At 44.5% G+C, this 16071-nt stretch overlaps 1 protein-coding gene across 3 annotated transcripts in view; it reads right to left on the bottom strand.

The window, feature by feature from the left end:
• Positions 1-4981, bottom strand: part of ME3 (malic enzyme 3) — a 219662-nt gene extending 214681 nt beyond the window's left edge. Inside the window, exons 1-2 of one of the 3 annotated variants that reach the window (XM_082749016.1) lie at positions 4711-4981; positions 4143-4340 (exon numbers count right to left, since the gene is read on the bottom strand). In XM_082749016.1, the coding sequence (XP_082605142.1) occupies positions 4143-4325 (183 nt within the window). In that variant the 5' untranslated portion in view covers positions 4326-4340; positions 4711-4981. Of the gene's footprint in view, positions 1-4142; positions 4341-4663 lie in introns of all 3 variants that reach the window. The other 2 variants (XM_082749015.1, XM_082749017.1) reach the window with 2 other exon arrangements.
• Positions 4982-16071: the final 11090 nt, after the last annotated feature.

The following is a 16071-nucleotide window of genomic DNA, read 5'->3' as shown; positions in this document are numbered from 1 at the left end:
GAAAGCTCTGCTCTGTTGCCACAATCACCATGGATAATAGAAAAGATCTAGTGCAAATCTGAGATGAGTGGTAGGAGTGAAAAGGGAAATAAAAATTGATGTACCAGTGCATCTGTACGACTTAGAAAACACAGACTCCTGCAGGGAACTCAGAATCATCTAGTTCCAACCCTGTCATTATTAGGAATCCGTCTAAATCAGCCAAAACAGATGTACATGGGAAATGTCATCGCTGTTCGCTGGCCTGAAATTCAGGAGGCGGGCTGCTTCTGCCCACTTCTGCAACAAATGACAGTCTCTGTGAGGTTACTTGACTTTCTCAGTCTGTTCCCTCATCTGAAACTGACGTGTTGAATGAGAACAACGATGTTCAAAAGCTTTTGTTTTTTTAAACAAAAATCCACAGTGAAGATCAGCATTTCACATGGTGATTTAACACTCTTCTTTATTACGTTTAATGCATTTGCTGTTTTTAAATTCTATTCTAACCCACTTTTAAAAAAATTAGTATATGTGCTGCCGAAGCTTGCACCACTTTTAAAAAAATTAAAATGCTGGTGAGACCCACTAAGCTAACTTCAAGTCCCACAATTTGTGACCCATAATCTGAAAACTTCCAGAATAGGTCTTCTCTACAGGCTCCTCCGGCCCCAGCTCTAGGAAGTGTCCACATGATCATCTGATTATCTCACCACAGTTTTCAAAATGATTTCCCAGGCATCTCCCATGATCCTTACAACAGTGGTGTGACAAGGGCAGAGGGGTCCCTGAGCTTGTCACGGATCTTGCATTGAGATTACGACAGAGCAGGAACCAGACCCATTCATTATAGAACAGCGGTGGTGCTCGGTCTATTTAGCAGCTATTCTTCTGGAGAATTCCACCTCCTGACAATGCTCTGCCCTCAAGCTTCTTAAATGTCTCTCCTGACCTATCTAAAGCCCAGATGTCCGTTGAGAAATGAATGGATAAAAAAAGGTGTGGTGTGTGTACACACACACACACACACACACACACACACTGGAATATTACTCAGCCATCAAAAAGAATGAAATCTTGCCATTTGCAATGATGTGGATGGAACTAGAGGCTATTATGCTAAGCCAAATAAATCAGAGAAAGACAAATACTATATGATTTTACTCATATGCAGAATTTAAGAAACAAAATGGATGAACACAGGGGAAGGGAAGAAAAAATAAAATAAGATAAAAACAGAGAGGGAGGAAAACCAAAAGAGACTCTTAACTCTAGGGAACAAACTGAGGATTGTTGGAGGGGAGGTTGGGGGGGGATGGGGTAACTGGGTGACAGGCATTAAGGAGGGCACTTGACGGAATGAGCACTGGGCATTTGTATGCAACTGATGAATCATTAAATTCTTGCCCCTGAAATTAATAATATAGTATATGTTAAATAAATTGAATTTAAATTAAAAAATTTTAAACGTGCAATCGAAGAATACTCATAATGTGGGATGCAAATCTAGTGAACACATACACTTTACATCTCTGTGACTTACTTATTTTATAACTGGAAGTCTACACCTCTTAATCTCCTTCACCTATTTCACCCATCCCCCCCACCTCCCTCGCCTCTGGCAATAACCGCACCTGACACTAATACACTGTATGTCAACCACACACCAGTTTAAAAAAATAGTTAAAGATAAAAATTAAAAAGAATCTAGTAAACACACTGCAAGAATGTAATGCTAATATTCATGTTCATGGCCTTGCTAGATCTTCCAGCAACTACCCTGTGCCACCACAAATGCATGAAACACAGTCCCTGCCCTGGAGGTGCTCACAATCTAGGGGGGGAGAGGCGGGGAGAATCCACACACAGACCCACCCTCTAAGTGCAGTTCCCTGCCAAGCTGCCATTCTCTTATGTTCTCAGCGATAACCTCAGTTGTTCTGTTTAACTCAGCAGGTCGCCCCAGCTGGCTGATGGAAAGAGCCCACTCTCTCAGAGTGCTGTAGGTCAGCCGAACAGCAAGAGGGACGCTCCAGAGGGAAGTGAAGGGCGTCCTCAGCAGCTCCCTGCCCTGCTTCTCCTTCCACTGCTCCTCCTCCAGCCCTCTCCATCACCCCAGATACCCGCCTCACCCCAGACCAGCATCAACGGACTTCAGGGACATACAAAGATTTTGGAACATTACAAAAGGGTCCCATCCCCTAGATTTACAGACAACATCCCACTTTTACTATTTAGGAGGGGAAAAAATTATATCAGGGACAAGGGAAAAGTGTTTTTAAGGAGCCCCAAACTTAGGGCTAGAAAAGAAGACATTCAAGCCCTTCCTTTATTTTTTTTAAACTAGTCCCAAAGCAGTAAGTGGTGATTGATAATATGCCAGTACTTCTAAGGCAAGTATTATCAAAACCCCTGGAGTCTGTAGTGGGAATTTATTGTTTTGCTTTCCAGTACCAACCCCTTCTTTGTCTGATGACAGGACACAGATTTGCTGTGGAGGAATCCCATCCTCTTACTCTAAACCAGCTGGAGTGGTCCTACCTTAAACTTTCTCTTTAATTTCAGGGGTGAGCCCTGACTGGCTTAAATTAGGAAAATTGGTTTGAGAATAGGAAGGGAATTCAATCAGAGTCAATGATCTCTGAGGCTTCAGAAAGTATCCTCCTTTCCCAAAGAAAATGTCTTTCTATCTTGGCACAGTGCGGTGTGGGAAAAGGAGATAGGAGATTATGCCAGCATTGAGGTGAAAGACTCCACTGCCTGAAGCCTGAGGACGAAGCTGACATTGAAGAAGCAGAACAGAGAGCCAGAGAGAACCTGCATCCTTAGAGATGCCATCTGCACTGCAGGGTCAAGCCTTGCCTGCAATCCTTTCTCTACATATTTAGTAAAAGCTATCTGTTGGTCAAGCCAGTTTGCTACCAAAGCAATTACAATTCATAAGACACTTTAAATATCCCAAAGTAGTAATATACAAAAGATTTACAGTCTTTTGGGGGGGGGGGGGACCAAGGAGTAATGCAATAAGCAGAGGTTGAAAGATTTTTTTTTCCCCTTAGCTTCTTCTATTAATTCTGTAGAAAATAATCCTAATACTTAGCATCTGTATAATATTATTATTTCTCAAAAAAACCTTTCCACATGTGTTTTCTCACTTGCATTTCACAATTCTGAGACAAAGAAATTATTAAAAATTTTATTTTGTAGTGATTACCTATTAATCAAGCACTCTATATATCTTAAAATAGTATTTCAAGTTTAGTAATTCATTTGATTGTCACAATAACCAGATGAGGTAAGAATGGTGGTTCTGTCACTATATCCATGTTAGGCAGGAGAAAGCTGAACCTAAATATCTACGTAGAAGTAGGTATTAAATGAGATGCCCAAGTTAATTTGAGGAGGTGTGGGGAGACAGGCCTTAAATCAAGGTCTCTTTGCTTCCAGGGCTTTAACTCCAGTAATACTAAACTCTACTCCCAGAATCTTCAGCACCACGCTCTGGATTCCAGTGGCAGGGCCAGAACTAACTAGCTGGTGACCTTGAGCTAGTTTTCCTTGTTTTGTTTTCTCATCTATAAAAGGAGAGGTTTGAATTAGGATCTTTGATGGCCATTAAGGTCTATAAGTTCTGTAATTCTAGCCTTCCTTTTCCCCCCAGCTCTCAAAAATGATCTTTTTCTCAGAATAACAGTTATAACCGTAGCTGACATTTGTTCTCCCTGGGTGTCAGGTCCTATGCTAAGAACTCTGCCTCCATTTTCTCTCTAAATCTCACTACACACCAGGGGCAACTGTCTCTCATTTACAGATAAGAAAACGTGCTTGACAGAGGCTAAATGAACTACCCGCGACCAACAGAATTGGCTAACCTCAGGCGGAGCTCCCACCACAGGTCAGACTGGTCAGAGGACCGTAACCAGTCTTTATTGTTCTTGTGGAAGCGATGAGGCGCCCTGCACTACCGGTCACCGCTTTCCGCGCAGAAGAGCAAGGAGGGGAGGGAGCCAAACCGACAAACGCGAAGCCTCTCTGCAGGACAAAAATGGAAAACCTCTGGAAGGGCGCCTGGGAGGATCCAGCCCAGACCCAGGAGGCGGGGCGCCCCTCCCGGCCCGCCACAGGGCAGCGGCTAGGACCACCCTACCCTCCGGGACCGTTACCTTGTTGAGATGCGGGTTTCTGGTGACATCGTATCCGCGCTTCTTCAGGGGCACGGAGCGAGCCGGGCCGGATTTGGAGTGGCAGCCGCGGGAGGACGCGGAGGGCGTCCAGCGCGGGACGCCGCCGCAGGCCTGGCTCCGAAGGAGCGCCAGCCGCGCGCCCGTGCCCAGCGTGGCGCCCATGGTCCTTGCGCAGACCTGGCACCGGGGAGAAACCAAGGTCAGGGGTGCCTGACGGCCAACCAGGAGCCACGCGCGCTTCAGGGCACGGAGTCAGAGCCCGGGACGCCTCCTCGGGCAGAAGGCAGCGGGTCCTGAAGGGCGAAAGGCACCAGCCTCCGCCCGTCCTCGGCCGCCACCTGCGCGGCTCTCTCCGCTAGCTTGCGGTGCGCAGGCCTAGCCAAGCCCCCGCCAAAGCGAAAGCAAGCCCGGGAAGCAGATCCGGTGCGGGTGACCGCCCGCGCCACCCCCGCCCCCATCCCCGCGAGGAAGAGGCAACTGCTCAGCGAGGGGCCCCGAACCTCCAACGTCGCTCGGCGGCTCGCGGATCCTTCCTTCCCCAGCCCACCTGTCCTGCGCCCGGAGCGGGTGTCGCAGGCGGGGCAAGGCGCTGCGGTCCGATGTTCTCCTCCTGCCAATGGCTGCACCGCACCCGCGGCCGCGAGAGCGCAGGGCTTATTCGTTCTGGAAAGAGAGGTCCCCAAACCTTTGTTCGCAGTGCGGGACTTCCCCTGAGGACGCCCGTGGGGCGCCTCTTAACCCTGTGCACGTGCCTCCCCAGGGGCAAAATGAAGCTCAGAATGCCTCCTGATCGTCTCCATCTTGACAAGCTGAACGCACAGAGGGTGTTAGCGTTTAGGGAGTAATATGCCCTCTGCTCACTCACCTTTGCGGGAAGGCCCTGGCTTTGGGTTTCAAAGCTGAAATCCCCAGACACCCAGTGTTGCTTTGCACGGCACAGTACAATAGCCATTAGCCACATGTGGATCTATAAATTTAAATAATTTAAATGGAATAAAATTTTAAAAATCCATTTCCTCAGTCACACCTAGCCTCATTTCACGTGCTCAAGAGCCCCTGTCTAGCAGCTTGGGATTGGATTGCACAGATAGGGAACATTTACATCTTTGCGGGAAGTTCTATGGGACATCACTGATACAGGATCTACAGTTACCAAAAGGGCTCCTGCGTACCTTGTGGAGCCCAGGCATGGACTGCTGTGGACAGACAAGGATTTGAGGTCCATCTAGTCCTGAATTTAACTTTATACTTTGCCCACATAGTAGCCAGGAGATTCCTTTTAAAGCAAACATTTCATTGTATGTAGAATAAAATCCAAACTCTTTTGGATGTCTATAGGTTATCCCACAGCCTGTCTTCTGCAACTTCTTCGGGTGAACCTGAAGAAGATGAACTTCTTCGGGTGAACCTGAAGAAGATAAACTTCTTCGGGTGAATCTGAAGATAGGATGAACCCTATCCCACTTTCTCTCTCACTGCACTCTAACCACACTTGCTCCTTCCTGTGTTTCCACCCCATCCAATTTCTTCCCACCCCAGGACCTTTGTACTTGCTGTCACCTCTACTTACAGTGTTCATTCTCTCTGGTCTCCACAAAACTGTCAACTGAAGGCCTTTCTTCCACTTCATCCAATGTCAGCCTCCACAAGGGACTATAGAGAGAAGGATTTTTCCCCTCACAGAACTTGCCAGAGCCAGTCATTAGCTCATTTCTCTAATTATTTATTGTCTGTCTCCATCTAGGATGTAAGTTTCATGTGGAAAGGCTCTTTGCCTGTAAACGTCTGTATCTTCACTTCTCAGCTCAGGGTGTGAGCTGAGAAGTGAATTTTGTATAATTTTGTCCAACTGATAGTTGGGTGAATGAAGGAAAGGGACAGCCACTTTCATAAAGATTGGACTGTAAAGAAGACTGAAGGAGATTCTTCCTGAGGGAGAGGAGAGGATCCTGAATCTAGGCAGGGGCAGTGGCAGACATGGTGAACCCTTGAACTGCAGATTTACGTAAGCCAATACATGATTTAAACAAACAAACAAACAAACAGTTTGGGTTGATACTTTCCTCTCAATACTGTTTTTATATGTACACATCATCCCACTAGTCAACAAATCTTGAGAGGTGAAATTGTGTGTCAGGGTGTATTTTCGTCTTTGATTCCTGACACACAGCAAATGGTCAAAACCTGTTTGTTGAATGAGTCTGCCTGGCTTGATACAATGACCTTTCTCTCACCTGGAGAACACTTAATAGGTAAACCTCAGTCACTCGAAACTGTACTGGAAGCCAGGACGGAAACAACAAAAGCTCCAAACAAGCCAATATAATTTTTATATAATCTATTCACTGAAGCATGTACAGTTCACATATTATGAGAGTCTCTCACATGTCCCCATCTGTGGCCTCTCCTTTCTTAACTCAGACATAATTCTAGCAATGTTGTCTTTCTTTCGTGTGTTTTGATCTTTGGCCGCAGGAAAGGAGAGGTCCTAGCAGCAGAAGGCAGTAGCAAGAGGAGGTGAGGGCTCTCTGCCACAGAGCTGTTCAGGAGCCCATGTCCTTTCTCCAGGTGTCCTACTGTGCCCAGAAGCACTGAAAACACATGGGCTTCCCAGCCAGTGGAAAGGGGGAAAAAGGAAGTGAAGGGCACTTCTTTGGGGAAGTGACGTGTAAGTTACCTATGTGACTTTTACTCACATTCTATTGATGAAAACTAAGTCACTGTCAAACTACAGGGAAGCCTGGAAAATATTGTCTGTAATGGGAAAGGCACATATTCTACTACAAGGAAGAAGGGGAAAATGGGTTCTTGGGGACTAAAAAACTGCATGTCTAGATATAATACTCATTTTATATTAAAGTGTTTGGCATAGAGTGGATGCTCAGACACCGTTAGCTCTTACTATTGGCATGCACGGTTTCCATCTCTGCTTTTAGGACAATTTCTTTAATTTTACAGCTAACCATAGGATACAGAGACAAGGTTCAAGTCATAGAAACTTTCCAGAACTTATTCCAACTCCCTACAACTCTGGCTTCCTTAGCTAGCCAGTGCTGTGATCTAGTCCAGCACTAGATAAAACTAATGAGTTTCCATAATTTGTTTTGGCCTCTCTCCCTGCACGTCTCATTTACTGCCATGGTTGTGATGCTGCTTCCTGGGGTGGCTGGAAAGAAATTCCATTCCCATCCTCCCTGGCCACTTTCCATATTCCCAATGCACTTAGTACCTTTGCTTTTCCATTTTGGATTCCCAAGATTTGCATAGCTATCCATTACCCTACTGGATTGAGCTCCTTGAGGGCTGGAACCACCATTTGCAATTCTTTGCATGTTCAATACCTGAGATAGCGCCTGGCACCAAGAATGCATTCAGTTTGTTGAATTAAATAAAATGGAAGTGAACCAAATATGTGCATAACCGTCCAAGAAGTGGACTTGATTGAAACCAAATTGTTGTACCGCTGAAAGGATATCGTAATAGCTTCAAATTAAGAGTTTTAGCCCAATGGTCTTGAAACAAGACCATTTGTCTTTTGTAGGCGGATCTTAATGTCTCTACGTATGCGTTTAAAAAATGGAGGTGCATTAAAAATTCATTAATTTTTGGCTAATCCCATTGTTTCACAAATGTGTAATATTCTACACAACATTTCATGTTCATGGTTGCCCTAAAAGAACTCTTTAATTCCCATTAAATTCTATTATATTTAATAGAATTTATATTATATTCAGAGATACTTCAGCTCTACTGTTTATGCCAAAGGAGAATGATCAGGAACATTTTTGTCCCAGTCCTCAGACTTGGCACGCATGCCTGCACTCTGGGACTTAGCTCAAGTAGTTTCTTCTGCTTCTGGTACTTGCCAGTTAGACCCTGTCCTTTCTCCCCGGCTCCACTCAAACACCACATCCACCAGCAGGTAAGTGTGCCCAGATTGCCCAGCCCGCTTTTCTGTCTTCCGCATGCTCCCCAAAGTCTGTTATTTGCAGCTGTCCTATTGCACTTTTATAGTCTGTCTCTCTGTGAAGTAATTGACTTATGTGCTTGTCTTTTCCGCACCTCAAAGGGGCTCAGAGAAGTAAAAGCAACAGCTTCGCATTCAGACAGTCTTGACTTCACCAATGACGAGCTTGTATAACCCTGGGCACTTTATGTGACCTCCGTAAGCCCCGTCATCTTCGTGAATAAAACTGGGATTCTAATATGACTTCCTACATTGGTTTTTGGCGGATTAATGTATTTATTTGTTTTTTTAAAAGCACATTATAATGTACATCCACATGCCAGGCACTGTTCTAGTGCTTTATAAGTATCAACTCATGTAATGCCATCATATTTTTATAAAATACTGAGCTTGTTTTTAAACTATTTCTCTTGGCTCTAGATCTACTTTTTTATCCTCTGGTGTATGGCCGGTGCTTGGACTCTGTAAAGCAGTTCTTTGGATTCAAGTTTCCTATTAATTTCTGCCAATAGGGGGCAAGAGAGAGAGAGAGAGAGAGATGGAAGGCCAGAGTGGGGCATTGCCTCCTTTCTCTGGGTTTGCTTTTTTTTTTTTTTGCCTTTCAGTATCCCCTCACTCCCCAACCCCCCAGCATCAGCAGCAGATGCAGCCTCCACTGTCCTCCCACATTCTATAACAAGCTTCACAGGCCCCCATAAACTTCAGGGGTCTTCTCCTCTACAGGTCTAGCTTCTTAGCCGTCCAGGCCTCTTCCCTTGGTTCCTCCAGCCTTAGAGGTGGGAGCTGCTTACTGAGGCTACCCTCTGTGATTGCTTCAAAACTCCCTTCCTTCTCATTCAGCCCTGAAGTACCCGTGAAACCAGTTCTTTCTGTTAAATCCTGACTGGACCCTGCTTGATACGGGTACCATTATTGTCTCCATTTTACAGATGACAGAATAAAACCTGGAGAAGTCAAATAACTCTCTGAAGTAAACCAGGATTTAGCCCAGGCTCCAGAGGCCCTGTCAGGATACTAAGGGCTTCTGTTTGGGAAGTGCTTAGCAAGGCCTGGTACCGGTGAGCTCCAAATGTACCGAGGTCAGCTGATCCCCAGTGATCATCCTCATTGTTAACTCATCAGCCTTGTATCTTACACCACACCTAGCCCAGGGTTCTTTGCAACAAATACCCACTGGACCACGTTTGATCCACATGAATGGGGAAGGCCAAAGTAGTGCAGAGGGTATGAGTTAGAAATGGATGTGGAGGAGAGGGGCCACGGAGACACTGACCCCTCCTTTGGGGTCGTTTCCAGGGTGACTGATTTTCCCTCTCTCCGATCCAGTGGGCATAAACAGTTCCCTGATATTCTGAAAATGCCACAGGGGGAAATCAAACAGTAATTTTGTTGGGTAAGAGAAGAAAAGAAAACATGTTTCTTATTTTTCTATTTCATTGCATTCCGTTTCCCTGCTCTTCTGTTGCACTGCCATAATTTTTAATACCTAATTTTCACAAGAAATGGGTATCTTTGAAGTATCCACTTTTCTCATAGATGCGGCCACCAGACTCCATTATCCCGTATCCTGTTATCACAAAAACACTTTGAAACCCTTGTTAATAAACCCATTCAGGTTTCTACCCAAGGAGTTGTGGTACCACACGTAATTGCTTCCAGAGAGAAGGATAGAGTGTACAGTATTTCTTTCTCATCAGACTCCCTGCCTGATTCTCACTTATTTCCGCACTAATCCTCGACAGGTCTGCTCCCTTCCAAGCCTGGCCTACGGGCCAGCTCTTATTTTCATGGCTGGTTTCGGCACAAACAATCTATAATCCATTCACACATGCCCACTGCTTCCGCCCCGCAACAGAAATCCCAAGAAGAAAATGCCCTTGATCGGAGTGACTGGGGAGAGAATGAATAACCAGCACTTCATATGTGTTCTCTAGGCCTCCGGATTTCCCAGAGGTTGTTTAAGAAAAAGAAAAAAAAAATCTATTTTCTGCCCCTCTTGAAACACTCCATTCAGGCCCTCAGTCCTCTGAACAGTGACCGCGCCATCTCTCCATTATGCTCCTGGCCCGTCGGCCTCCTCCCTCCTCACACAAAAGTTAGACAAAAAGGCAACTGTTCGTAAAAAGCAGGACGCGGAAACAGAAATTCATGGTAGCAGCTGCTGAGCTAAGCAGCTGATAAGGGGGAACCAATTTGTGCCCTGGGTGTTTGTTGGGAGGTCAGGGCAGTGGCCCAGCAGTTGAAGGGGAGAGTTCTTTGTCCGCGGTGTGATTCGCCCATCTGGCCCATTCAGCATCCCCTGTGCCTTCTGACCCCTACTCCTCTGGCTCCTTCGCCTCTTGGGCTCCAAGCTTGTTAAACTGTAATGAGCGTGGCCTACCGCTTCCTCATGGACTTCGCCATAGTCCCAGCCCACTTCCATAATGGGAAAAAAGAATATTCTCCTCTGTCGACAGTTTTATTCCTCAGTGGAACAAAAATCATTAGCTTTCTGGAGGCATCTTGAGGAATGCACTAGAGTTTGGGCATCAGAGTTAGCGAAGTGCCTTTTTATATTTGACAGGGTTGACCCTGATGTTCATAGCAGGTTTTCAGAGTGAGCTGCACGAATACGATATTTAACACCTTACTTTGCACAATAAAATAAGTAAGGGGTAAAATAAGGGATAGAAACCAAGGTCACCGTGTGGGGTTTTCATCTGAGTATTTTGCCGATATACACTACAAGTTCTTTGTATGGAAGCTGAGAGCTTTCTCTTTGCAGTCAGATGCTTCGCGGTTTGGGTCCCTGCTCTGCCAGTAATTAGCTGTGTGATCCTGGGGGATTTGCTTCATCTTCCTGAACCTCGGTTTTCTTACCTATAAAACTAGGATGATAATGATAGTACTTCATGCATAAGGTGGTCATGAAGATGCAGTATGTGGTACATAGTAAATCTTCAATAAATATTAACTATTACTGTTTCAATACTTCCTCTGTGTTCCTCTGTGTTCTCTGTGTAATCATTCCTGAATAAACATTGGTTAAATTGCATTTAACTGAATTTTCAAAGGTACAATTTTCAAAGTTTCAGTGTGAAATACTGGTATAGCTCTAAGGCAGGTAACCGTAGAAACTGAATGTTCAGTAAATTTTAACTATGTTTTAGTGATCATAGAATGAACACACACATACACACATACACAGAAGTGTGAGCCTTTTAGACACTGTCAGGTTTTATTAACATGGGAGTCCTGTGAATGTTCCCCAGCCCCCCACCCCTCTCGTGTTGCAGGGAAGTTCCCTTGGCTTTTAGTTTGCAAAATCTGTCTCCCTCCACCTGTTAAATGTCAGGATCTGAGTGCACTCAAACACTGTATCTAGGAGCCTGCCCAGAAAAGAGGCAGGTTTTATAATCTGAATTACGCCTTTGACTCTTCTGCTCCCTCTGCCCCCTGGGGCTGTAGCCTCCTGATCCAGTCCCCAACACTGGTGAAACTCTGCTCAGATTCCCACTTAGTGGCCTGTACCCCTACACCTCGGCAGTCCCCAGGGTGGCTGCCTTCTCCAGAGGACAGCCTGAAAATTTCGATAATTCTTCCCGTCTCTGAATTCCTGTGATTCCCCATTTTTCCTCTCTTGCCAGACTCTCAGAGTTTCGCTCTCTTCATGGTGGCAGGCAAAGGCAAAGAAGAAGGTGTAGGACTCCTCCTGGCATGGTTCTTTCAGATTTACCTGGCAGAATGGCATGGGCCTCTCTGGACTCACTTATTACATCTCTCCCCTTCTCAGAGCACACAAGTGTTCCTGGGGAAAGACAGGGCCCCACTGGATTCCAGAACAACCTCATGCCACACTTTGAACCTCTGCTTCCTCCTGTTATGGTTTCTAATTCCACCTACCCTGCAAATATCCTTTGTCCAATATGGTTTTTCCTAAAGAGAGGCATCTTCCCTGTCCAGCTTCAAGGTTCAGTTGGCCTATCGGGTTCAATAGACATATGTATCAGTCAACCAAGATGAGGCCCAAGTTTCTCTTCATGAGTCTCCTGACACAAAACAGAGATGTGTCCAGACAGGGGCTTACATGTCTAATCACCCTGTCACCTTAAAGTCATCTGTCTGCCTGTCTGCCAGAAGACCCTCCAATAGAAGCTGTGTGATTCTATGGAACTGCCTCCAAAGCCCAGCTCTTACTCAGAAGAAGGAAGAAGACCTGACACCTGTTTTTTTTTTTTTTTTAAGAATTTTTATTTATTTATTTGACAGACAGAGATCACAAGTAGGCAGAAAGGCAGGCAGAGAGAGGAAGGGAAGCAGGCTCCCCGCTGAGGAGACAGCCCGACATGGGGCTCGATCCCAGGACCCCGAGATCATGACCTGAGCCGAAGGCAGCGGCTTAACCGACTGAGCCACCCAGGCACCCCCCTGACACCTGTTTTTAAAAACCTTTGCTTTCCCAAGATGAGTGTGACAGAAATGAAGAGAGGATTGGAGTTTCTTTACAAACCAGGAGAAGTATTGGAGTTGAGTTGGGGACTTTTTAAAACTTCCAGTAATTACCAGAGTATATGCAATTACATAATTCTAATGTTGGAAAGGACCTTAGAGATCGTCCAGGTTTTATAACAAATCAGTGATGGTGCCAAGAACACAAACTTTGCTCCCCAGAAAGAACTTTCTGGAAGCAGGGAGACACTAAACATTCATGTAGCAGCAGGGTTTCTAACATTTTTTTTAAAAGACTGTATTTATTTATTTGACACACAGAGAGAAAGAGAGTGAGCATGTGCACAAACAGGGGAAATGGAAGGCAGAGAGCGAGAGAGAAGCAGGCTCTCCTCTGAGCAGAGAGCTGGTCATGAGGCTGGATCCCAGGACCCTGGGATCTTGACCCGAACGGAAGGCAAATGCTTAACCGACTGAGCCACCAGGCACCCCTCTCACTTTCCTCTTGTAAAGGAAAAAATGCCTTCCTACAACATGATGCTTGAAGAAAGCTGAACAATGGGGGGAACAATAAGGCAGTTGAGTGCGATACATTATTTTTAAAAAAACACACTTCTTTCTTTTTTTTCTTTTTTAAGATTATTTATTTATTTATTTGACAGAGAGAGATCACAAGTAAGCAGAGAGGCAGGCAGAGAGAGAGAAGAGGAAGCAGGCTCCCTGCGAAGCAGAGAGCCCGATGCGGGGCTCGATCACAGGACCCTGGGATCATGACCTGAGCCGAAGGCAGAGGCTTTAACCCACTGAGCCACCCAGGCGCCCCAAGTGTGATCATTTTTTAATCACAAGAATGGTTTTCTTACTCAAAGGACAGAATTTCCTTCATTTCACTAGAAACCCTACTCCTGCGGGGTGCCTGGGTGGCTCTGTCAGTTAAGCATCTGCCTTCCGCTCCGGTCATGATCCCAGGGTCCTGGGATCAGGCCCCACATCCAGCTCCCTCTCCCTCTTCCCCTTCTCCCACCCCAGCTTATGGGCACCCTCTCTCTCAAATAAATAAAATCTTTAAAAAGAGAAGAAGAAAGTGAGAGACTGGAAGATACATGATGTGCGTGCTGAGCACTGAAGCTAGCATAGAGAGAAAGTTCTTGGTAATTAATGAACTCTAAGTTCTTGGCTCGTACCAAGCCAAGATGAAAATCCTGGACAAAATAAGAAATAATTGATAATAGATTAGAATTAGTAAAGAGGCTATCAAATTGGAACAATATATTTGCATTTCTGAAATCTTGCTTACTGATCTATATACCGTATGACAGGATATTGAATGGGATTTTTCTTATTATCTCAGGATTCCAGTTAAACCCCCAAGCTAAGGAAAATACATCGTACCCCACATTCTATAAAGGAAGCAAGGAATGGCCTGCAGGGTTGCTCTCAGCTCCCTAGGACAGAAGTCCCGAGTCCGAAGTCTTTTGTTGTTGGTATGCAAAGAAAGAAACCTCCAAGAAACCACATAGGAGAGGGGGAAGAAGAGGGAAACAGAGACTATACATACCCTTTTCTCCCCCAGCCATTTCCCATTGCATGTAAAACAGGCCTAGCTTGGAGAAGAATCTTTGAAATGAATGTGAGATTGAAATTTTAAATTGTACCTCACTAAACTTATATCACCTCAAACTTGTAAGTTTTGAGATTGGTCTGATATTTTCTCAAGGCATGGTGGGGGACGGCAGGGGTGGGGGTGGCAGTCCTGACCAAGCATAACCAAAGGTCATGATGCAAAAGGATAAATTGGGCGTTTCCTGTTGTATTGCACTGGGTCAGTACATTGAACTAGTAACACTAGTTCACTAGTTACACTAGTTACACTAGTAATAGTTAATGGTTCATGCTTTTCTAACATAAGAGTTTTTGTTTGCTTGGTTTTTTTTTTAATAAGAAAAGAAAAATTTTGAGGGAAAGCATGATATTACGTGTTTTCAGGGACCATCATATGAGGAAGGCACTAGCTGTTTGGAGCAAATATCCATTGGAAATCCAAACTATAAAACTGTACTAAATGCCAGTCACCAAAGCAGAAAGAGTGAAAACAAGCAATTCTCTTAATAGCAGATTTCTCACCCACCTCCCTCACTCCCAGCTCCAGGTATGGACTGATAAGGAAAGTCCAGTGGGACCCTTACCTACCCTAATCCATCAAAATTCCAATAATGCAGCCTCAGATCACTTGAAATGTGTAAGAGCTCTGTCACACTGTTGGATAGGTTGGGTTGTCATTAATAGAAGTCTGAAGGTCAAATGAACTGCTGAAGAGACAAGCGTCTACTTGAACAATTGATTTTTTTTTTTTGAGATTACAGAAAATTTCAAACCTAAATACCTCTTTGTTCTTTCATGCTTTTTAATTGTAATTTTGTTCATGTTTGTTCATGTCTGGCTCTTGTTTCTGCTCGTTGCCATCTCCACAGTGTTGCCTTTTCTTTCTGATGTGTTAGCTCTTGCTCAGAGTTTTGCATCGTCTACACATTTGGCAAATTGGCATTCTTGGGACCTCACTAACAGGAACTTCGGGACGGAACTGAGCTATGTGGTGAGCTGGCCTACGCCACTGATCTTGTACCCTGTTAAAAAATCGACACTCAGATGCTCTTGTTTAGTTAGGCTTGCAGGACTGGAGTATTTAGAGAAACATCAACAAAATGAAGGAATATCAAAGTCAATAAAATAAAAAATTACATGGTAAGGCTAGACTCAATCTCATTTTGCCCAATAGTCTTTCCTATCTACCCGTATAGTTACAGGTCTACAGAGTGAGAATTCATGTTGCGTTTAGAAACTTCTCATAATTTCAAGACCAAAACGAGCCAAAAAGTGGGTTAATTCACCTTCAACAAGACATGAAAACAAAAAAGATCCACTTAATTCCAAGTTAACTGGAAACATCTGTTGTCTAGTTACCACTATTCTCTGATTTTTGGTATAAGTCTCCCATTCTCCTTTTCTTTACCTTAAATGGTAGTGGGGGGTTATAATGAGAAAGGGATTAGAGGGAGAACTGACAAGAGACGTGAGCAGGACATGCAGTTCAGGGATAAAGTGACTGTGGGACACAGGCATTTAGCGTGTAACTCACGGACCAAATACCAAATACCATCACTCTGATGGAGAATTTTAGCAAAAAAAAAAAAAAAAAAAAAAAAGAACTAGAAAGCCAGAGTTCTGTAACTACCTGTCTGACTTCCATTGTGTAGAAGTAGAAGTACTACTCAGCAGACTTGGACCCATTTATTAATCATTATGAAGAAAGTGAATGAATGCTATTATCAAATTTTGAGGTGTTTGAGCTTAAATACATTAACAGTACATCACAATACCAGAGCATTAAGGATTACCAAGTATAGGAAACATAGATTGCATTAACCAAACATGACTCATATTTGAATCTCATTCAATAACCCATGCCAGTCATGGAACCTCTTGACTCACTATTGTTATTAGTGAAACGTCATG

Source organism: Mustela nivalis (assembly GCF_964662115.1).
Source record: "Mustela nivalis genome assembly, chromosome: 9".
NCBI lineage: Eukaryota > Metazoa > Chordata > Mammalia > Carnivora > Mustelidae > Mustela > Mustela nivalis.
This window is presented reverse-complemented; position numbering and strand designations above follow the sequence as displayed.